This window comes from Galleria mellonella, unplaced genomic scaffold (genome assembly GCF_026898425.1).
Source record: "Galleria mellonella isolate WM207_F2 unplaced genomic scaffold, CSIRO_AGI_GalMel_v1 utg1386, whole genome shotgun sequence".
Taxonomy (NCBI): domain Eukaryota; kingdom Metazoa; phylum Arthropoda; class Insecta; order Lepidoptera; family Pyralidae; genus Galleria; species Galleria mellonella.
The window spans coordinates 536,649-562,464 of NW_026441994.1; the positions used below are offsets into that span (position 1 = coordinate 536,649).

General features: G+C 33.6%; 2 protein-coding genes across 3 annotated transcripts in view; one reads left to right on the plus strand and one right to left on the minus strand.

Annotated features, from left to right (window-relative positions):
• The window catches only part of LOC113514663 (uncharacterized), a 62,119-nt gene extending 38,163 nt beyond the window's left edge, over positions 1–23,956 (minus strand). For both annotated transcript variants that reach the window (XM_052903270.1, XM_052903269.1), the window contains exon 1: positions 23,693–23,956. The gene's annotated coding sequence lies outside the window, so the exon portion shown is untranslated. The remainder of the gene's footprint in view (positions 1–23,692) is intronic.
• Positions 18,006–20,336, plus strand: LOC128202558 (uncharacterized). The gene is made up of 2 exons (XM_052903267.1): positions 18,006–18,010; positions 19,187–20,336. Exons 1-2 carry the CDS (start codon positions 18,006–18,008, stop codon positions 20,022–20,024), a joined length of 843 nt encoding a protein of 280 aa, XP_052759227.1. The 3' UTR covers positions 20,025–20,336.
• Positions 23,957–25,816: the final 1,860 nt, after the last annotated feature.

Here is a 25,816-nt window from a genome sequence, read left to right on the forward strand (position 1 = left end):
TAATTGGTGGTTTGTATTCACACAATTAAACTTGAAAATGTAAAGTAATAATAAAATTATTTAAAAGAGCAACACGCAAGTTTCTTGCTCGTTCTTCTTGTGATGAGACAGCTTTCCGAACGAGCGGTAGATTAAAAAAAAAATGTAATGACTTTTCAAAAGTGCTTCAATGTAAGTTTATTTGAATAAATGATTTCTATTCTATTCTATTCTATTCTATTTTATTACACAAAAATAACAAACACTGACTTGAATCGTGGCAAAATAAGTTGTTTTAATTTAAAAATAAACTACTGAACAGATTTTAATAAAACTTTAACAGAATCAATCTAAAAGTATATCCTTTTAGATAAACAAAGAATTTTCTAAATCGCAAATAACGGAGTTAATAAACTTAAAAAAATACAACCGTAGATTTTTAACTTATGTCAAAATAAGAGAGAACCTCCTTTTTCAGAGTCAGTTAAAAAAAAGAGAAATTAAGTGGTTTTTTTTTTCAATATTTTTATAGGTAAATATGCTAGAAGATATTTTCGTCAATTTTAATTATTCTTTTAATATTCTATATAGTTTTCCATTATTCTGATCCATATTTATAAGTATCTTTTTTTAAGAACTAGCTTTATTTTGTTCATATCAACTTTTACATAGAAGAAAACCTAAAATATTTATGTGAATATTCATAGTATATATAATTTAATGGTAATAGATACATTTTTACCGCGTAAAACAAAAACAAAAAAAAAACAGTAAAAAAAATCAGTAAATTCAACCATTAACGAAAATAAAATGATTTCCATAAAAATTGCAAAAAGAATTATCGAAATCGATTCCGAAATCGAGAAGTGTTTTTATTGCATTATTTTTCTTCGATGAAGTCTCTATTAAAAAAAATACCGCGAAAGATACAAAAAGAAAATACTGCCCACACAGTACGCCCATTTTTCTTTTTCTGGAAGCCTAAACGCCAGCTAACTGCACTTCTGCCTGGGCTTACTTTGTTTTTTTTTTTTAATAATAATAACTACCTAATTTCTTTTTTGCATCACCAAATACGGGCATTTATAAACTTTAAATGACGTCATTATATTTAAAAAAAAATTTATTATTTTGTTATGACTTTTCCAAATTATTTTCAATCATTGAACATTATCCTAATTATTTGCTACTCTTGGTTCCGTAAAAATATTTGTAACCCAAAGATCTCGTTTAGAAGACTTAAGAGCAAATAAATTTTATACAAGTTCCGTGACAGTTGTAAATGTCGCCGGATTTTCGCGGGAACTGAAGCGTTTGAAGTTACGCGCAGTTAAACTTAGAAGAGCAATTGAAAAACGTCGACGGCTGACTCGTGTTACTTGGAAAGGTGAGTGTAAAACGAGCTTATTTTTAACGTTACTGTAAAACATAAATGAAAAAGTAGTGCGTATATACTACGTTAATTAACGTAATCTATTCCTTGCAACTAATATTTATTCCATAAAGTAAAAAAGAAACTTTCCAAGAAAAAAAAATTAAATTCCATGCCACTACACAATATGTAATAGGTATGTATATATACCTCGTGATTAACCATGTGATCCCAACTTAGAATGAGTCACCTCCTTTCCTGCGGGTGTCGTAAGAGGCGACTTAGGGAACTTAATGGTGGCAAATAAGCAGCAGCATCCCTTTTAAAACATCAACAAAGCCTAACTGTGAACTGCCAACTCATCTGCCAAGCGTGACAACTACTGGCAACACTTTCCAAGGGGGACGCCTATGTTCCACGGTAGACATACTCGTATGTATATTCAATATGATGCCTACGGCCACTTTCTATCATCGTACGGCTCGCCATCGACAGGGGGTTCACCCTCATACCTTACAGCCTAAATGGTCGCGTACAACGTGGTTTCAGAGATGTTTTCTCCCACGAACACTCAGGTTATGGAATGATTTCCCTGCCGAGGTTTTCCCAAGAGACTACAGCATGGGGTTCTTCAAAAGGGGAGCAAAGAGGTTTCTTCAGGGTCGGCAACGTGCGCGTAATACCTCTAGTGTTGCAGGCGTTCATAGGCTACGGTAACCGCTTACCTTCAGGTGGGCCGTATGCTTGTTTTCCACCTCAATGGTAAAAAAATAATAATTTAATGGCTTATATGATACGATACATACTTTTTATTGTATTATATAGCACCGTTGGTACAGATACAAGTTCTTATTTTTTTTTATTTTCTTTAGAGTTTCGTAATATATATTTTTTATTCATTTTTCTACAGAACTCCTAGGTTCCGAGGAACTCACTTTAGGAACCGCTAGCCTAGACATTCCCATAAAAGTACAAAACTCCCATGTCCAGCAATGACAATTAACGACTGTGTTCTTATAATTATGATGAGTAATCATACTGAAAATATAGGGGAAGGGATTGTTAGTAATGGGGGAGGGTTAGTCCCCATCTCTATTAATATACCCTATCAGGTCGATCTCCACGCGGTTCCCCCTGGAAACCATCGTGACGAAATTTATCGTTGAATTCGTCACGACGGGCTAACTGACCTGTCTTTTCATCCTCACCAATCAGCACTCACTGGTGCCCCGCTAGTGTATACCGATAACGCAGGCGGGGCTACCATTCCATTATCATCCATCAAAAAAATAATAATAACTGAAAAAAAAAAATTTTTCAGCACAGGGGGCAAACGAGCATGCGACTCACGTGATGGTAAGTGACTACCGCCGCCCATGATCACCCACAACACCAGCGGCATTGCAGGTGTGCTGCCGGCCTTTTAAAAAGGAATATGCTCTTTTCTTGAAGGTTATGTCCCAATCTATTTTAATATATGAAAATTACTCTCAGCAGTACACTCAATTACCCAAAAGATACAAACTTAGTTGTTTGAAGTCAGCAAATTTAGATAACATTAGTTTCCAAGTTCATAAATGACTTGTTAATTAACAAAATCCATCAGAGGTACAGTTTCTGTAATGCAGTGACATTTACGAATGTTAGACCATCTCTCCGGATTCACAGTTCAATGAACTGAACTCTAATATCATTACTCTAATGAAAGGACACAGAGTATATGACAGACTCAAATGCATAGATAGAGTATATGTGAAATAAAATAACTTTTCTTTCTTTTCTTTTCAACCGACTTCAAAAAATGAGACTCTTAATTCGGTAGTACAATATTGTTCTCTTATTTTAATTCCTTGTAACTCCGTCTGTTCTAAATTGAATTTTTTATCTTATGGTTGGGTTCCATAAAAAAATTATCTAAATCGTTTCAGCACTTTAATTTCTAGATCAAAATAACAGGTTTAGTTATTGTTATACTAGCTTTTATACATATTTGTACTAACATTCTTCCGCAACTTCTTACACATGGAGTTTGGAAGTAAGTTTTTTAGACATTTATCGGGATAAATCATACATTAAAAAGCTCGGAAATTAACAAAGCCATCCTGAAACAATGTCTAAATTATATATAAACAGCTATTATTCACAATCTAGTCCAAAATTATAATTTAATATAATTCAAAAAATTATACTTTAATATTATATATTACCATAGTTCTTAAATTATTCATTCTCTTGTTGCAAAGACCACTGTAGTGTACTTAACTTCTTATATGTTTTTATGCAACTTAGAATGGCAAACAAACTAACGGCCTGATGGAAAGTGGTATCCATCGCTTATAGACGTGAACAGTACTATGGACATAACAGAGTATACTATTTCGCCCATAATACCCTCCCATGCGTTGCCATGCCTGAGGGCTCAGGTTTTATTCCTCTGTACCCAGTAAATTCACGCCATATCCCACCCTTCAAACCGAAACATGCCACACACACAGCCATGCAAACACAACTACTTCACGGTAGAAACATGACTGAATAATGGGACAAAGGTGCCCAAGCAAACGACTTTTGTACAGTCTCCCTCTGGTATTATAATGAATTCTGTTGTCAGTTCAGATAAATATTCATTAGTATGTAAAATTACTCAAAGTCAGATATTGTTACAATATTATTTATTTACATTGCAACAGAATACTAATCAAGTTGTAAGAACTTCAAAAAGTCGACAGACAATAATCTGTTAACATCTACCTCTACAAAAACGGAACTAACAGAGAAGATCGTTATTTGGCAATCTCGATAAGTACAGTTGCAAAAGTAAACTAATCCGTTCTGTTCCGCCGGATATCCGGGCGGCTGAACGCCCGCGTATAATAACCGGCTCGATGTGAGAACAAGTGATGTTCGAAATTTCGAAAATTCGAATTCTATATTCAAACTCAATCTTTAGTTTTATAAGTACCATTTCTTTTAATGGGTGATAATGGAATGGTAACCCTGCCTGCACTAACGGTTTACGCTGGCGGGGCGCCAGTGAGAAATGATAGGTGACGATGAAAGCAGATCAGTTAGCCTATCGTGATGAATTGCACTAGAATTAGCCACGATGATTTCCAAGGGGAACCACGTGGAGGTCGACCTGATATGGTATATTGCTAGCAATGGGGCAGTTGGACCCCATTACCAACAATCCCTTTCCCCCTTATGAGTACCATTAGGGACTTATAAATAGTTAAATTTTCAAATTTCAATTTACAAATTCCAACCGAAAGAGATGTCTCTTTTTGTCTATATTTATTTGGATCTACGATATTTCGTTGTAACTTTAAAATCGATTTTAATAGTTTATTTTAGTTTTTATTACGATACTTACAATGGTAAACAAGCTGACTGTCCATCTGATGGGAAGTGGTAACCGACGCCTACAGACATAAACAGCACTATGAGTATAACAGAGTACACTGTAATGTTCACGGTACCTCTCATGCGTTACTATTCCTGAAGACTATGATGTTATATCTCCGTACTTTGTAATTTACTGTAATGTAAATGTAAGCTATAGTGACCGTTTACCATCAGACGGGCTGTTTGCTTGTTTGCCATCTTTGTAGTTTAAAAGCTTTAGATCATTAAATTTCCTTAATTGCCTCTTACGACACCCACAGCAAAGGGAGAGGTAACTTATTCTATACCGGGACCTAACTATCATATCCTTCATTTAAATCGAAACACAGTCATCCAAGTATTGCTGCTTCACTGTACATCAATATGAGAACTGATAGTGTTTATTCTCCTTTATATTACTTACCTAAAGTGGATTTTTTTTCCTTTTAAATTAATGCGATTTTCATTTGTTCCATCTATCAAGAACGACAGAATTTATCAAACGTCGAAATGCGTCTGGAATTAATCTTACAAGATTGATTTTAAATAAGACGAAGCTGCAATATCACTTGCATAAATTCTATGCATTTGTTTGTTTCGATTATCATGAATAATATAAATAAACAAATACACAAACAGAATTTAAAATTGTAATTATTTCACATTTTTTTTTAGATCAATGCATCGCCATTTACTCTCTCTGTTTAGCGTAACGGTTGACTGGTGGAGAATGCCATCAGGGATTAAGTCCGTCCTATAGACATATTTTAATATGTGCAAAAGTATAAATAAATAAATAAACATAATACACATACTATAATATATAAAGCATTACGACATATGTGTAATAAAACTTATAAATTATTATTTACTGCGCCATATGACTAGTGGTGGGACACCAACCATAAAATTTAGATGGAACGAGAGAAAATGCTGACGTACGCATAGAATGCAGAATGAAGCAAACCGCCGCATAATATTTCAACAGCCCGAGTATTTCCTCGACGCGAACAATGAGAAATTCTCATCAAAAATATAACGAAGAGTACGTGATTGTCAGAAGAGGATATACGTGGTTGTTGGAAAACGTACGTGGCGTTTATAGTACAATATATTGGTAAATTCCTATCAGGAAGCAGCATTATTGGAAGTATTATAAAATAATAAATTTATTTATTTATTATACTTTTACACACATTAAAATATGTATTCAGGGCGAACTTAATCCCTGATGGCATTCACTAGCAGTCAACCGTTACGCTAAACAGGGAGAGTAAATGGCGATGCTTTAATTTATTTATTATTTTATATCCCCCCCCCCACACTAAGCGAACCTGTATCGCGGGAATTCATAAGAGATTACCAAGACACGGTGATTTATAAATATAAATTAAATTAAATTAGATTAATTTAACAAAAACCTTTTGTAAATTAAATAAATATTTTGATAGATTACAACAAGAATACATTTTAATATAAATGATCATATATACATATAGAATAATATACTTAGAATGGCAATGGCAATGGCAATGGCAATGGCAAAAATTATACATACATAAATCACATACAATACAATACATATATAATTAACCATATATAATACATATTAATATCATAAATATATAAGTAATGACTAATTATATAATAGTACAGATTGACGCTCTTCATTATTGTGATAATTTGAAGTAATGTTCACGAAGGGACTTTTTGAAGGAAAATTTAGTAACTAAAGTACTTACAACAAATAAAAAATTTAGGATTTGATCTAAATGATATCACTTTAATCATGAATAAATTAGCATATTAATTTTCTCTAGTTCTATACATAGAAATAGTAGGCAAGTGAGTCCATGCCGACGAAGTGCTGAATTAGAAAACAAAAGAATATTTATGTCAACCTAGTAATATCAGTTTTATATTATCTCAAGCTGTTCCCACGTGCTCGTCCGCATGACCGGTATATATTGATCAGAGACCTTTGTCTTTTCTATTTTAAATACATACACACATGCATATCTGTCACACCTGTCTCCCTTTAGTGTAGGCAGAAACAATGGAACGCCAAATGCTTCAATTCAAACAGGCCCCTTTCGCTTCCTCCACATTCATCAATCTTTTCATACACGCTCGCCGGTTACGGGTACTTTTACTTGCCCTTCTTCAGCACGTCGCCTATTTGGTGGACATATGTCCGTCTAGGGCGGCGCCTACTGATATCTCCATTCGTTCGATACATCTGTTGTAATTCTTCTTTCATCCACCCTCTCGAAATGGCCAAACCAACGCAACATTCTTTTTTCAATTTTTGTCAACATGACTTGACAATTCTAAATATTATATCTAAAATTAGTTCATCAATTAAGATTTCAAGAAATAAAAACAAGAAACTCATAATGTTTACAATAAATTAATTTTATTAAATTTAAATAAACAAAAATATACTTTTTTACTATTACCATAATTATGGAAATAAAAAAATCAGCATGATGTCTAAAATCTTTATTTAAAATTCATATTATAAATAATTAGACTTGAAAGGTTGACTGGGATAGAATGCTATATAGTATTAAGTCCACCTTTTGTACCAGACATTTTTTGTAATGTGGTTAATAAATAAATAAATAGATAATATTAATAATAGAACTTTTATTTGCTACGATTTTGGGTGTCAATTTACATCTTAAAAATTAGATATTTTTCCTTACAAAATCAAACAAACATGCAAATATTGAAAATAAAAGCTACAATATTTTAATTTCAAATTTTTAGTAGCATTAAAAAGCCAATTATTTAAGAATAAAATAAAATAAATTAAATCTATTAAATGTTATTAATATTTCTGTATATTTCTTTATACTTGGCTAATTTGTCGGTTTATTATTACTGTAAAATAAACTCGCTTTCACATTTACTATATTAGTAAAAATTATGTCGTTGACCATGAATATAGCGCCAGACACTTGCGTGATTCGATCCATTATTTTTCATTTAATTGCAAAAACAAAGAGACAATTTACTCATTTATCTATTTCTATGATTAATTAATAATATAATATCTTAATCAAATAAAAGTGTATAAGTATATTGTGAAATAAACAGTAATACTTTAATATCTCGTCTCTTCATAATATTAAAATGTTTTGTATCCAAAATACTATATAAATAACTTATACTACATTTTCATAACTAGCTGTAGGAATTTATATATTTATGCATACATACATATATTGACGACGGATAGGACGGATGATTAAAACATCTCTAAAGTCTAACTGCGGTTGCTAATCCACCTGCCAAGCAGCAAATACAGTCAAATCCCCCTGGAAGTGGGGTTAGCAGTGGACAGTATTACCAGTTTCCAAATTGTAACTCGGTAAGTCGTTTAGATGAGCATCTATGCCCATTCTACCAGCAAACATAAAAAAAAATTATTAAAATGTGGTAAATGTATGTCAATCGCATGTTTTCTATAACTGTAAAAGCTTACTTTATAATCATATATGTAATTGTATATATATATGGAAAAGTAACCGTGTTCAATACCAACTAATCTTCTTTTCCAGGAAGAAAAGAACGAATAAAGATTTTCGCCGTCGAAACATTGGTATCTCAGTAATTATCTCAGTGCGTAATGACTTCATTAAACAAACTCAGTAATGTAACTGTTTCTTGTTTGCTATTGAAAAACTTTTCTGTTTCTTAATAAGGGAAACAATACTGAAAGTTCTGCACGTGACCTGAATTCTTATTTATAACTGCACTGCTCTGTTTGCTTCCACTTAGCAGGCTATATATTTCTACAGTTTACCCTCTGATCGTACAGCCATAAGATATTCATGCATATGATAGTTTAGATAAACTTACTAAATATTGATTTACAATAATATTACAATCAATAGAATAATTAGAGAGAAAAGAATATTTGGACACTGACACAACACGACTTTCATCCCAATCATCTGGACGAGTGGCGGTCTTCCACCGTGCGTTTTTCAATGCACTTTCTTCCCCGCACAATCACTCTTTGGAATCGATTTCCAGCAGCAGTATTTCCGAACCGATACGACAACATAGACAAACAGGTTGTAGGCAAGATAGAGGGAAAAAGACCACGCGGAAGATCGCCTAATCGTTGGTCGGACCAAGTAACCGCCGTTACGGGACTGTCAATTGCAGCTGCCCTGCGAGAAGCTGAAGACCGTGCAAAATGGAATAACATGATAAAAGAGGCAACAGACACCTTTCAAAGACACGACCTTTAATAATGAAGAGAACGAAGAGAGAGAAAGACGACAACATAACCTTCAATAAAAGAGTATATTCCTTTTTAAAAGGCTGGCAGCACATCTGCAATGCCGCTGGTGTTGTGGGTGGTCATAGGCGGCGGTAGTCACTTACCATCAGGTGAGCTGCATGCTCGTTTGCCCCCTGTGTTGTAAAAAAACATACTAACAGACGACATGATGAAAGAAGGAAAGAAAGAAATGCAGAAACCAAGGCATATCAAATAAAATCAAATAAAAAAGTTGGTGTCGTGACATATTAAGAGGTGAAGAGACTGGCTAAAATCGTAGAGAGTGGCAAGAGCTCTACTGACAAGGCGCGGTTCTTAAACAAGAATGAATTGGCTTATTACATACTAGCGGCCCGTCCCGGCTTCGCACGGGTCATCATTTTTACAACATTTTACACTTTTCAACATAATATCTTTCGAATGGAATATACCTACGATTTGAAAACAATTTCGTATTTTTGTTCGTACCAAAATCGACCCAGTAAATGGAGCTTAACATTTCGTTCATCATAAATCCTATTCTAATAGTCCAAAGGAACGATATATTAACATTTTTAAAAATTTTAAACAGCATGTATTATGTAATTTTAACATCAAATTTCTGTTTCGTTCATCCCCGAAATTTCGAAAAATACTTCACGGTAAGCCCTCAGTTTTAAATACGTAATAATTTATTTGAATAAAGATTAATAAATAGGTATGAATAACATGTACAACGTGACAGCGTTATTTTTTCTTGTTCTATGACTTATTAAATTCGTAATATCTATTGAATGGAATAGCCAATTTGTACAATTAAAAAATTTATGTACATAAATTGAAAGAGTTTTGAAAACAATATGATTTATTTGGATAAGTATTTAAATAGAAGTTATTCATAACATGGTCGATATTTCTAACAACTTTTAAAATGTAAAAAGTAGTTATTGTGACATAACGATAATAGTACACATATAGTGTCGGGAAGTTTTTTGTAGTTATTGATATTATCTTCAATATTGTAAGGCATACTTTTGTTCTATCACGAATAGTTTCCGCAGCGCACGCGACGAAAGATATTTTATAGCATTTTTTTACACTTTGTTACATTACTAAAGTTTTAGTAAGGATCCCTAATCTTTTCTAGCAATAAATATAGCCTATGTTACTCACGGTGAATTTAGCTTTCTAATGGTGAAAGAATTTTTGAAATCGGCAAAGTAGTTTTTGAGTTTATTCATTACAAACACAAATACACTAAAAATCCAAATTTTTCCTCTTTATAATTTTTTTTTATTCCACTGAGGTGGCAAGCAAGCATACGGCCCACCTGATGGTAAGCGGTTACCATAGCCTATGAACGCCTGCAATACCAGAGGTATTACGCGCGCGTTGCTGACCCTGAAGAAACCTCTTTACCCCCCTTTTGAAGAACCCCATGCTGTAGTCTCTCGGGAAAACCTCGGCAGGGAACTCATTCCATAACCTGAGTGTTCGTGGGAGAAAGCATCTCTGAAACCGCGTTGTACGCGACCATTTAGGCTGTAAGGTATGAGGGTGAACTCCCTGCCGATGGCGAGCCGTACGATGATAGAAAGTGGCCGTAGGCATCATATTGAATAATTACACAATCCGTTGTATAAGCGGTAGAACACGCAGAGTGAGGCAAAATCTCTCCTAAGACTTAAGGGTTCAATACCGCTTGCAAGCATGGGATCATCGACAATTCTCATAGCTCGTCGTTGCATTGAGTCGAAGGTTTCAAGCTGGTATCTAGGTGCTCCCACCCATAAGTGACAGCAATACTCCATATGGTGAAAATGGTATGGTAACCACACCGCCTGCACTAACGGGATACGCTGGCGGAGCACCAGTGAAGGGTGATAGATAAGAATGAAAACAGGCCAGTTAGCCCATCATCAAGAATTAACCATCATAGTTTCCAGGGGGAACCGCGAGGAGGTCGACCTGGTTGGGTATATTGCTAGTAATGGGATTCTCAGTCTCCATTACTAACAATCCCTTTCTCCCCTCTTTATATAATTAGTGTAGAGGTAGATTTTAGGAAATTGTAAGTGAAATGTACAGTTTATAATTAAGTATATAAATAGCCAGCATATACAAAGGACGCTTAACTATCCAATCATTCCTAATTGCACATGCACATATGTCATAAAAGTATGCAAGTGAAAAACTTATTAATTGAACAGTACTATTAGTATTATTAAGTCCCATTTTATATTACTACTATCGTAATATAATCGTCATCATACCAGTCATTATTTCGGTTTGAAGGGTGGGATATGGCGTGAATTTACTGGGTACAGAGGAATAACACCTGAGTCCTCAGGAATGACAACGCATGGGGGGGTATCATGGGCGAAACAGTATACTCTGTCATGTCCATGGTATTGCTCATGTCTATAGGCGAAGGTTACCACTTTCCATCAGGTGGGCCGTCAGCTTGTTACTATTCTAAGATATATAAAAAAAAAACTAACTGTTCACTGCTAGACATAGGCCTCTCCCCCATAAGGAAGGTTTGTCAGTAATTGTCACGCTTGTCAGGGGTGTTGGTAACCACAGTTAGGTTTTGGTGATATTTTAAGAGGCATGACACTGCTTATCACTTGATCGTTAAGTTCCCTTAATCGCCTCTCACGATACTTACGGGAAAGCAGTGTGGTCCATTCCCTGCCGGGACCACACGGCAATATATTCAATTTAATTTATTTATTCGTAACAATACTATCGCGCACTACGCGCTTCCTGATGCCATTAAGAGACTACCGACTAAACCGTTTTTCAAAAAAATCGTTCACGCTCACTTTTTATCTTTATCCGAGCAGTAAGTGCTTTATATTATTCTCAATTGTGTGTATAATATAGTATATATCATATATGTGTAAGTATATTTGTTATTCATATATGTATATTTATTCGTTTATATATGTAATTTTAGTATGTTTGTATATCAATAATTACTAGTACCGCATTCGAGTATTCTGACACTTCCCTATGGTTGACTGGGAGAGAATGCTTTTAGCATTAAGTCCGCCATGTACACATATTTGTACTAATGAATAAATAAATAAAAAAAAAATACTACGTTATGTGGAATATCACTATCACTACAAAGTATAAAACAACGTCGCTGTCTCTGTCTGTCCGTTCCTATGTATGCTTAAATTTTTAAAACTACTCAATGGATTTTGAAGCGGTTTTTATTAGTAGATAGAGTGATTCAAGAGGAAGGTTTATATGTATAATAAATACATAATATTGTAGAAAAACAATGATAAATTTAGAGGTTTCTAATGTGATGTCATAATTAAACACATTTTTTGCGCTTATATTGCAAACGCTGGCTGAACCCCACGAGATAAATCAAAATAATGTACTACAGTAGTGTACACCTTAAAAAGGTCAACAAAAAAGTCCGCGATAGTTATATGTCTATCTCCTAAGAATAACCCACAATAATCATTTTTTATCCTTTACATTTTACGGGAAATTCGCCCTATAGCACTTTATCATGTTTGTATTATCTAATGACAAAAAAACTGTAAACGTTGTTTATAAGGGCATTCTGTAGTAGGTAGGTATATTTAGTATCAGCATTACGCCCGTGCGAAGCCAGGGCATTTCGCTAGTTTTTTATAAGTAACAAGAAGATATCATAAAATTTATACAACAGAACAAAAAAAAAATATAAAGCAACAAAATAACCAATAATAATTGTCAAAAATTTTGTTTGTCCTATTTCTATCAATGATTAATCACCACGTTTATATAAAAATACTATGTCACAATGTTCGTTTAAGCTAATTATTGAATTCGCTCGATTTCATTTTATTGAAGATTCGTAAATAAAGGATAAACTTTTTCTTAATAATTACCAATAAAACTGGTAAATGGCGGTAGGGGGTAAATGACGTTGACTAGTTTACACCTCACATTATACTATAGCTATAAACTTCATAATAAACAAATATTTATAGTCACAGGTAAAATTGACATAAATTTTAGTTAACTTAAATTTACAACTTGAATTCTAATTCCAATGACCTATTAAAGATAATTAAGTTTTTATCAGAACGTTACAAGTATGTGCAGTGCAGTACTAGTTTTAATGTCTCTGTAACTTGGCCGCGCGCCAAAACATACGCTTTGATACGTACAAAACGGGGACACAAGGGAGAATAATGTGCGCGTCACCGCGGCAGACATAATAATTTATCTAAAAAATCGCCCATGTTAAGAAAAAAAATAAGTAGTATTTCTTCCGGTGGAGAGGCGAGTTCGAATCTTGTAAATAATAGAAATAAATTATGTACAATTAGGAACGAAGTATATATAGACGTAGGCTTTATATAAATTCTATAGACTTTACTCATATTTGCACCTTTGTTATTGTAAAAAAAATCAGTCTAATTGAAAACTTTTTTTTAAGTCGTTCTAAAAATGAAATTCCAAGGAATAATTTTTATTACAAGCATCAACGCGACAGTCATAAAAGTTCTTAACGAACTAATATCCTTTTAAGAGGCAGTTTTAAAGATGGTAAAATTTTATTGCTCGTAGTGCTTTAGTTCTTGATAGTCTCATGTAAAATATAAATGGATACGTTAAATTTACAAGAAAACGCTAAAAGTAACATAAAAGTCACTTAACAGTTACAGTTAAATAATCTGTAACCTGGCAGCTTTGTATTGAAAGAAAGCAGTTAACAAATACTTTGTAATACAAAGCTTAACGGTAAATCAACGTAAAAAGAATACTTCTTGACTCTTCTACTGATCTCTACTTTTTACTTTAAACCGCTAAAATATATTTCTCATATGAAGTAAACAAATTCTTACTATATATTATATTATAAAGTTACTCAATCACGCAAATATGGCTAAAGGGATTGGGATAAATTTTTTGTACACAAATATTCTATATAATATCTATCATAAGAACTATCCAAGCAAATGACTTTTGTACAATATCGCTGTCTAATAAACAAAGTGTATGCGGAGACATATTTGTCTCGGTTACAGGAAAATATAATATATGCCAAAACATATTTATATTCATCATATGGCTATTGGGCCACAGAGTGTTATAAATATGAAATTTTGTATGCTTAAAAAGCTGAAATGGTTTGAATGAAATTTGGCACTCAAATAGATTACAATGAAATCATCATATGGAGGTCACACACGCCATTGAATAAATATATGGATATCCGCATTGTGGATTAGCAAGGCTAACCTCGAGCTAGTCTGGATTTTATTACTGCTTCAACGGCTGGGTTGTTCCAACTATTGAACTGAGCAGACAGCCTAAAGTGAAAAAGCAGATTTTTTTTATTATATAAGTAACTGAATAAACTTCTGTAAAACAATGCTATTTTTGATCGTAAATATACATAGGAATCTAATTTAATCTTCAGATTAAATAAATAAAAATAATCCACATTTTTTTATTTATTTAAGGTCTAATTGTGAAATGCATAATTTTGTATGTTGGCACGAAAAAGTAAATCCTACCAATGGCAAAAATAATTATCAAAATCGGTTCACATCATTGAAGACATAATGATATGACGATAAACGATTTATATTATTGAAGACATTTGATAAAACTGTTGACGGATCAGAAAGTTACTTAAAAAGTTGTCATTTGTTGAAGAACAAATCTCTTACAGCCTAGAAAGAAAAAAATAAACGAGTACGGAAGATCTAAACAACATGAACCATCTGCAGTAAAGTTGGAATAGAAGACTTATTTATATATATTTTTTTTTTCTTTGTCTATTACCCTTAATTAATATGTATAGGGGTAATTATTTCTTTTTATTTCTATATAATAAATAAAAAATCACAACCAAGATGGCAAACATTAATAGATTTCATCATTATCATCATATCAGCTGTAAGTTGCCCCTGCGGAATATAGTCCTTCTCCTATTAGGAGTTTTTCTAGTAGTTAATTAGACTTTGGTAATATTTTAGGAGAGTCGCTGCTGCCCATCCCTCGATGATTAGTCGCCTCTTACGACATCCACGCAAAAGGGATGCGTCATTCGATGCCGGGACTACGCGGCAAAATATATTTAACCTCATATAAAAATGGAAAATATTCAACTTCCCTATCATTAAAGTCTGCTAATGATTTATATTTCACCCTATATACCTACTACCTAATAAAAAATCACGTTCTAAAATTTTATGGCAACACTAACATAATTATACTTGCATAAATCGAACGCAAACTACCCAATCTTTTCCACTATAATGGCAAAACTTTTGCCGTCAGCTGAGTAGTTAAAAAGGAAACTTTAATCGATACGTTCCTTTTGGTATTTTATTTCCGTGTGTAGCACACGCTTTGTACTGCAGTACCTATAATTTAGTACGAGAATGTCCAAGTTGCCTGTTTTTTTCTATTACCTTGTAATTTTATTGTTGCATTCGATTCATTGTGTTGCCATGTAGTCTCGGTATAGAATAAGCCACCTCTTCCTTTCCCATGGGTGTCGTTAGAGGCGACTAAGGGAATTTAATGTGCGAGGGATTGGCAATGGCGTTTCTCTTAAAACATCATCAAAACCTTACTGCGGTTGCCAACGCATCTGCCAAGCGTGACAACTGTGCCAAACATGGCAACAAAATCCCCCAAGAAAGAGGCCTATTCTATATTCAAGCAGTAGAGATTTAATGATGTGATAACGATGATTTGATTTATCATAAAATACATAAAAAAATTAGCCATGAAAAGACAAAAATCTTTTTAAACTTTACAATAAAGTTAATATGTATTCCCAGATGTTGCAGCGAATTTAAGAAAATACATCAAAAAGGGTTATTACGCATTACAATAACGGAAATAGTTATTGATAACAATTGATCTCTCGATAGTAAAATAAGTATAAAAAGTAAAAAAAAAAATTATAATTTTTAATGACTGTTAATTTTTTTTTTTTTTATTTATTTATGTTGCTGCATTCACACTAACAAGATTGTTAGTGTGAATAACCCTGAACTAACCCTGCTTGATGAATAAATACGTGAGTTTGAAATCAGGGCAATTGACTTACCGTGATCAATTCACCAGGAAATAACCACCATAGTTCCTAAGGAGTACCACATGGAGATCTACATAGGGCATATTGCTAGTAACGGGGTTGTTAGATCCCATTGTTAACATCCATCCCCCCCTTCATTTATCCCCATTACTTACAATCTCTTTTAGGTCTACCATGTTATTCTCCCAGCCGACCGTACGTTTTCAAGGCGCTTACTTCCACGTACAACCACGCTTTGGAATCAACTTCCAGCAGTAATATTTTCAAACCGATACCACATTGTAACCATCGAGAAAAGAGCGTATTCCTTTTTAAAAGGCTAGTAGCACATCTCCGGTGTTGTGGATGCTAGTGGGCAGTGGTAGTCATTAACCATCAGGTGAGCCGTATGCTCGTTTGCTTCTTGTGTTATAAAAAAAGCGCCAGTCATACATAATTCTTTATGAATTATTTACAACAGGTCCTGATTAAATCCTCACTAATCCTCAGGCAACGTAATCCAATACCGCAGACGGGGTTAACATCATATAATATTTTAACCCGTCCCACCTGATGGAAAGTGGTAACCGTCGCCTATAGACATGAGCAGTACCATGGACATAACAGAGCATACTGTTTCGCCCATGATACCCCCCATGCGTTGCCATTCCTTAGGACTCAGGTGTTATTCCTCTGTACCCAGTCAATTCACGCCATATCCCACCCTTCAAACCGAAACACAGCCATGCAAACACAACTGCTTCACGGTTGAAACACGAATTGGAATTGCGTAATTTTATTAAAACAAAAGGACAAGATAAATGGTAATACCGAATAGAAAATTATATCGAAGTGTATACATCAAAATATCTCCAGCCATTATCAATACAAATAATTTACCAAAAGATTAACGTAAAAGATAGAATAAAACCTGTAGTAAAATCCCTTCAGGCTATAACTTTCTAACATAATCCTTGGTCCCCTTTGCCCTTACCAATCTGTGGTTTTAAATTCCTCGTTAAGTTAAAGCTGCTTGGGTATTCTGGGCTTATGGGATTCTTGTTCGTAGGCTTTAGATCAACCACAAAATACGAGGCTTAAAGTATGGATAGTACAGTATAATGACAGATATTAGTCGGTCAATAATTTATAGTATACTAATTTTTACCCGCGACATCGTCCGCATTATCGAGTTGTTTTACAAGAGGGAGACTTTGTACATAAGTCGATTGCTTGGGTACCTCTGTCCCATTCGTGTTTCAACCGTGAAGCAATTGTGTTTGCGTGGTTGTGTTTCGGTTTGAAGGGTGGGATATGGCGTGAAGTTACACGGTACAGAGGAATATTACCTGAGTCCTCAGGAATGGCAACGCATGGGGGGTATCATGGGCGAAACAGTATACTCTGTTATGTCCATGGTTACTGCTCATGTCTATAGGCGACGGTTACCACTTTCCATCAGGTGGACCGTCAGCTTGTTTGTCATTCTAACTTGTATAAAAAAAAAATATATTTATTGACTGACAGAGATAAAAACCTATGTCCTTCTCTATTCTAAATACTAAGTGTTTTATTATAGATACTTTTTTTATGTAACGTGAGAAGAAAGGTATCCAGTGCACCAAATTTGATGCAGTTTTCATAGTTATATTCCATAAAATCAAATTTTCAAAATGATGTGTTTTATCATGATATGACATTTAGAAATGGTTTAATTGGTTTTCTTACTTCTGAAATCGAACGTACGAAGTAGCGAGCAAAAAGCTAGGACATCCTTAGAGAAACAAGACCTTTATTATCATACAAGAATTGTTATGCACTATTATTACTTTAAAGGCCATAAAACTTTATTTATGTGGATTATAAAATAAAAAATTATATTATACAAAACGATAAAACGAAATATGACCTGCCTGTCAGAGACAAATCCCTCTTACACTATGCTGTTAGACTAAGAAACATAATACATAATGCTAAAAACTATCATGAATTTAAAAATGCATTTCGTGGATATAAATTTAAAATAAACAATGCAGCAGCTAAAGCGTTTCTTGCTTACGAAAATACTAAGTTTTGTTACATAAATTGCATGAAATATTTGCTAAGGCGTTTTAGTCACTTTAGTAGGTAATTTACATCAAACCACGGTATACAATGCGCAAAGCTGTTTAAAAAAAGAGAAAAACGATTAGAACTTTGACTCAACGGGTTCCTGGTACAAAAATAAATACTATAAAATCTTTTGTATGCTATATATCAGATACTTTTAAATAAATCTATAATTTTGTCCCTCTGCTTGTATGTCGTTTTGTTATTCCGTTCTTTTTTCTTTTGTCATATTTGCTTATTTTATATAACGCCATCTAGTCCTACATTAGGGTATTACAATGTTATTACAGCTTACATTAGACTATCCAAATGACTGGGAAATCTGGGAATGTCCCTGAATTATCTTGCTAATTAATATAGTAGTATTAGAACTATTTTGTTTAATTTCAAAAATATAACACCCAATTCAGTAAAATGTTATTCGTCTTTGAACACAGGGTTATCCCGTGTTCAGTAAGACTTTATTGTCCCAGATATCGAACATCTATTAATTTTTTTTACGTCATACTGGTAAGTTTGGTATTAAGTTATACTAAAAGCCGTTACTAGCCGGTAAACCGAGTACGTCGGAATCCGTCTTTTTTCTCTGTATACTCTGCCACTATTTATCTCGTCGCCCTAGAATCCTCTTAGAATAGTATGTCCTGGAAACGATAACCCTGTATCTAGCTACCCTCGATTATTTATTTTGCACAGTAAGTCAACTTATATATTTTATATTAGATACCCTTTCAAAAAGGATACTGATAAACAGGCAAAAGTAAGGCAAATTTACCTTAAAAAAAAATTCTCTATTGTTAGTATAAAATAGGCATTGTTCTTCAATACAATCTGTCACATTACACCTAGTTACATTTCATATAATAACTACGTACCTACGTCACTACAATAATTGCCTACTTACAAATATTTCATAGCCACGCGATTAGGTAAGTTACCATTTAAAACGCTTTCGATGAAACGTGAACTGGGTGTCTAGCATAAAATGAAATTCCAAATTTTCAGACTCAATTTCAATCAATACCGATGAGTGCCGGAATAGACTTGTGTCTGAAATCGAAACTTCACTCCATCAAGTTTCGATCTGGGGTGAACAAAATCTTGTCCAATTTAACCCCAAAAAGACACAAGTCTGCGCGTTTACCGCAAAAAAGACGCCGTTTGTCGTATCTCCTCACTTTCAGGGCACTTCCCTTGATAAAAAGTCAAGTCTAGGAATTCTGGGCGTTGATATATCTTGCGACGTCCAGTTTTGCGGTCATCTGGAGGAGAAGGCTAAGATAGCTTCCAAAAAGTTAGGAGTGCTCAATAGGGTGAGACGATATTTCATGCCAGAACACCGCCTGAAATTATATAAAGCCCAAGTCAGGCCGCATATGGAATACTGTTCTCACCTGTGGGCAGGAGCGCCACAGTACCAACTCCTTCCGTTAGACCGCATTCAAAGTCGGGCGGCTCGAATTATCGATAGTCAACGCCTTACTGTCCGACTTGACCCATTGAAACTGCGCAGAGATGTTGCGTCTCTGTGCATCTTCTACCGAATTTATCATGGGGAGTGTTCTGAGGAATTGTTCGGATTGATACCTGCTGCTGATTTTCACCACCGTACAACCCGCCACAAACTAAAGTTTCATCCCAATCATCTGGACGAGTGGCGGTCTTCCACCGTGCGTTTTTCAAGGCACTTTCTTCCACGCACAACCATTCTTTGGAATCAACTTCCAGCAGCAGTATTTCCGAACCGATACGACAACATAACCTTCAAGAAAAGAGTATATTCCTTTTTAAAAGGCCGGCAGCACACCTGCAATGCCGCTGGTGTTGTGGGTGATCATGGGCGGCGGTAGTCACTTACCATCAGGTGAGCCGCATGCTCGTTTGCCCCCTGTGTTGTAAAAAAAAAAAAAAAAAAAAAATTTCGTGTTGCCGTTCATATCTAAATCGGCTCAATAAATGGAACTTAACATTTCGTTCATAAAAAATCGTACTTTAAAAGCCCAAACGTTATTTTAACATTAGTAATGAGGAGGTCCTACTTAGGGTTAAGAAAGAGAGACAAATTATAAGAAATGTTGACGTCAGAAGGGAAAAAATGTTATAACACTTGATACGGCACGACGAACTTATGAACATTATAATAGAAGACAAGATAGAAGAAAGGAGGGGAAGAGGGAGACTAAGACATAGTTAGGAAAAAGTTGATATTTTATCGTATCAAGCGGTAAAGAGACTTGTAGAAAATGGTGGTGAGTGGCAAGAGCTCCATCGACAAGAGCGCAACTCTTAAATAGGATAGATAGATAGATGGTTATTTTTAATACGAAGTCTATATGCAGCCTAAATGGTCGCGTACAGCGCATTTTCAGAGATGTTTCCTCCAACGAACACTCAGATTATGAAATGAGCTGCCTGCCGAGGTTTTCTCAAGAGACTACAGCATGGGGTTCTTCAAAAGGGGGGTAAAGAGGTTTCTTCAGGGTCGGCAACGCGCGCGTAATACCTCTGGTATTGTAGGTATTCATAGGCTACGGTAACCACTTACTATCAGGTGGGCCGTAAACTTGTTTGCCACCTCAGTGGTATAAAAAAAATGTACAACGGGAATTTACTACACAGGATAGAGTCACTCATCTCCGAGAATACCATTGTCTTGTCACCGCTATCTGCGTCCCCAATCCCGCCCGCACTGACGTCTTTATAGCCTCTGCGAGCGTCCCGCAATACGAGACAAGACGCTGTGACGCAAAGCGCCGTACCCCTCCTGAAGAAGACTTCCGGATGAAGTCGAGACAATTGTCGGAAACGACAGACACAGTAAGATCGTTAAAATCCCGTTATAAATTTTTTTTATAGATACAACTTAGAATGGCAAACAAGCTGACCGTCCACCTGATGGAAAGTGGTAACCGTTGCCTATAGACACGAGCATGTTATTCCTCTGTACCCTGTAAATTCACTCCATATCTCACCCTTCAAACCGAAACACAGCTATGCAAACACAACTGCTTCACGGTAGAAACGCGAATGGGACAGAGGTACCCAAGCAATCGACTTTTGTACAAAGTCTCCCTCTGGTAAATATGTATATAGATATAGTATCATGATGTATAAGTACTATATGAGTACTTATACTAATAATTTTAAAGATAAGTAAATTGATATGGCAATGGACTGGCCATATATCCAAAAAAACTTACACCTAATATAAAAAAAAAACGTTCTCCGGTATAGAACGACCCCCAAAAAATGCAGCGACGACCTCAAATTTATTCCAGGATTCCATTCCATTATGTTAATGAAAACAGCTCCAAGACCATTCCTAAATATAAAATAAAAGAAAAATATTTATATAATTAGAAAAAAGAAATACAAAAATAAATTTATATCTAATTAGAAATTACGCGACCAAATTGGTCACTCTTCAGCTAAGTGTAAATAATTTAATTAATTGAATTAAATCCTCACTACAGGGTACAGAAGCATAACATCTTAGTTCTCAGGAATCGCGTGGACCGTATCATGGGCGACACAGTATACACTGTTATTTCCGTGATACTTTTTTTTTAATGGGTGATAATGAAATAGTAACCCCACTCGCGCTATCGGTATACACCGGCGGGGCACCAGTGAAGGATGATAGAGTGAGGATGAAGCAGGTCAGTTAGCCTATCGTGACGAATTCAACAAAAATTGTTCACAATTGTTTCCAGGGGGAACCACGTGGAGGTCGACCTAATAGGGCAAATATACTAACAATAGGGCTGTCAAACTCTTTGCCAAACTTTCCCCCCGTCCATGATACTGTTCATGTCTATAGGCGACGGTTTTAACCATTCTAAGTTGCATAAAAAAATAAAATGGAATAAATGAAATTTTCCTTGTGGAGACTTACATGCAGTCATTCTTTTGAAATTAATCCACCAAGCATTCGTTTCAAAAGATAATTTGCCCTTAATGAAAGATTAAAATTAACTCAAATGAATGTTTGATTCGTGCAACGTTGAATCCATTTTTTTAGATGGATGAAGAAGGAATGATGCACCCGTTTTCACCATCTGTATAGGGAGTACCAGTGGAGAATGATATAATGAAAATAACATCTGTATTAGTAACTAATACAACTAATTGTTAATCGGTTCATTATGATGAATTCAAGAGGAGTTAACTATATACTATGTACTTTAGTACTTTGATACAGATCTCTGATATAGAGAGGAAATTATACCTTATAATTTCCTCTGTATATCTTATAATAATAGAATACAATTTCCTCTCTATATCAGAGAGAAATCTCGATTAATTAGTAATTAGTAAATCATATACTCGTATCTTGATTTACTAATAAATATGACAAACATATAAATATAAGAAACTGCATTACAAACAATGCCGTGTAGTCCCGGCATGGAATGGCCCATCTCTTCTTTACCCACGGGTGTCGTAAGAGGCGACTAAGGGGATTTAATTGTCGAGGAAAGGGCAATAGTGTTCCTCTTAAAACATCACCAAAGCAAAAGCATAACTGCAGCTTATTGCTGCAAAATTGTATATATATATATATATATATATATATATATATATATATATATATATATATGGCAAAGCATCAAGTTACTGCTGACATATCACCGACAATAAAAGACATTCGTATTTGCAAAACATGACATGTTGGTGTTTTGACAGAGTAAGTGCACAATATGTCTCCCTGTCTTTCGCCCCCACCGTGTCACAAGGGGCGGTTAGGAAAATAAAGCACAATTCACTATTACAAAAGAAAAAAAAACACGTAGTGAAATTCTATACTATATGAGTTTATTTATAAGTTGTTAATCGTATAGTATAGTATTCTTATACTTAAAATAATGTAAAATAATGAAAATATTCTTAAATCTGAGTTTACTCGAATAAAAATATTTCTTCTTTTTTTCTTTCTATAGTCACAAATATGTTACATTGCGTCATACGATGTAATTATTTTTAAAATGTAAAATATACAATGAAAATGACGAGTACCTATTAATTTTTGTATTATTTTATTTTTCCTATAATAAATTTCAAATCTTAATTACTATTATAAATGCAGAAATGAAAATATCTGTCGACGGATGTTTGTTACTTGTTCAGGTAAAAACTACCGAATGAATCAATAAAATTTGGTACACGTATAGGTTATATCCTAATTTAGTAGATACTTTAATAACTGAGTTACCTAAGCGAAGATTCAGCTAATATATTATATAAATATACATACAAAAGAATAACTGTCAATTTTTTTGTAAAGAAGAAGCCTTCAGTAAATTTAGGACAACACCATATACTGTTACTAAACAGATATTAACAAAGTTTAACTATAGCAACGAGTCGTTAGACAAACTTTTATGATTTAAACGCAAGGACGTATACGAAGTCACTGTAAGAAAATTACTTAAAGAGTAATAACTTAATAATAGTCGTGTTGAAACAAAATAACTCAGATAACAATTGTAATGTAAGTCAAACTATAAATTTAACTTACCTTGTCATTCCTACGGACAAAGGGCTGTACACACGAACTACCCAGGCTTGTGCCAAGCAGTATCGAACCTTATACCCTTAAGCCACATGTGTTGCAATCACCTATCACCTGGCTGGGGCAAACACTCAAATTTATGCGACACTAACACTCTCTATTGTTTTTACTTGGAATTAATTGTAAGAAAATCTGCAATTGTAACAATACGGGAATAAATCTTCGATGACACGGGCGCGGCCGGTCGGGTCGACCGCTAACTGCGACGAAGGTTTGTTTAGTGTTGGGAATAGGGCAGAAATATCGCCTTAAAAACAATGTTTGACGTGAAACAACATAAATAAATAATAATATTTATTTTTATTAATTTGTGTTATATAGTTACATATTACTTTATTAGCTTGCAAAACGTAAAATCTTATTTACGTGGACAATATATTATATATTCAATACCATATAACACATTTTATATTAAATATTGTATATATTGCTTAATACCAAACTTTCGAACCCTGTAGTTGATTCATAAAAAATAATTAATATAAAATATGATTTAAATTTGAAATCAATTAATACAGCGGCCGAAGAGTCTATAGTTTATTTATAATGATTATTCTACTTCAAAATTTATTTCAAAATCCATCACATCGCAGGATATATAAATATAATATATAATAATAATAATTTAAGAGAATTTTATTATAAATAAATAAATATGTCGAGACAAAATAAAAATGATGGAAAATAATGCAACACAATAAATAAATGTATTTTTTACGGAACTTAGAATGGAAAATAAACTGACTTTCTATCTAATAGAAAGTGATAATGATCACTTATAGAGTTTATACTTATATATATATATATATATATATATATATATATATATATATATATATATATATATATATATATATATATATATATATATATATATATATATATATATATATATATATATATATATATATATATATATATATTGTGTAAAGTTGTGGCATAAAATCTTAAAGGTGAGTATTGACTGTTAATTATCCTTTGATAATTTAATAAATATTCTTCTAAACATAAAAGGCTTCTTCAAACACGACAAAATAAAAAAAAAAACAATCCGGCTATAAATCCTATCAATTGCAAAAAAAGAATGATTAAAATTGATTCCATTAGTTATACAAAAATATTTAAAAATAGAAGATCTACACATATTATAATTTAAGTGTATACGAAATTTTATAACAAATAGTTGATCTGTTAGGTTGTCATAAAATAACAAATAGACAAACTCATTTTCATTTATAGTATTAGTAAAGATTATACCTAAAATAAACGAAAAATGCATGACTTTAAAACTAAAATTTTAATAAAACAAATTATTAAATGTTTCGTAAGCACGCATTGGTACGCGTCACAGTCGCTCATGACTAAAGATCACGAATTGATTTCGAAACTAGTCAAGCTTTTTCGAACTAATGACACGTATGTTAAACCGGTAGTTATTACTTTAAAAAATATTATAAATTGTTTTGATTATGTTTAAAATTAAATCATCGATAATATCCCATCCCTAGAAATGTACTGCACATGCGTAAAGTAGCAAACGGCAGCGCTGAAAATAACGGTTCTCTTGACTGGGGTAAATAATACATGGCAGGGAGCCCATATAGTACCCACTGGCAGTATCTAGAGGGCGCTTTCGCATTTAACGCGAATGAAAAAGTTTGCCATAAACTGCCTGACTTTGTGAATATTTTTATAGTAATACACGGTGTCTATGAAAAATAGGCTAAAGTTTTATTCGTTAAAATTTACCTCATAAAACAGGGGTTGGCTTCTTCTATCAACTTACAAAGCAGAATTTATCTTGTAATTTACAAATAAATAATTAAATATGAATTGATAATGATTTAAGACATAGCTAAAACTGACATTGCTGAAATTTTATTATTCAACTATTTATTAATTAATTCTACAATATGAATATGAATAATTATAAACTACATAATATATTAAAAAACTGTATAATACTAATAACAATTACGATATGAATAGATACACACCAATACTTAAATAATTAATAATAATAATAATAAAAAAATACGTACTTATCGTGATACAATATCAATGACTGGA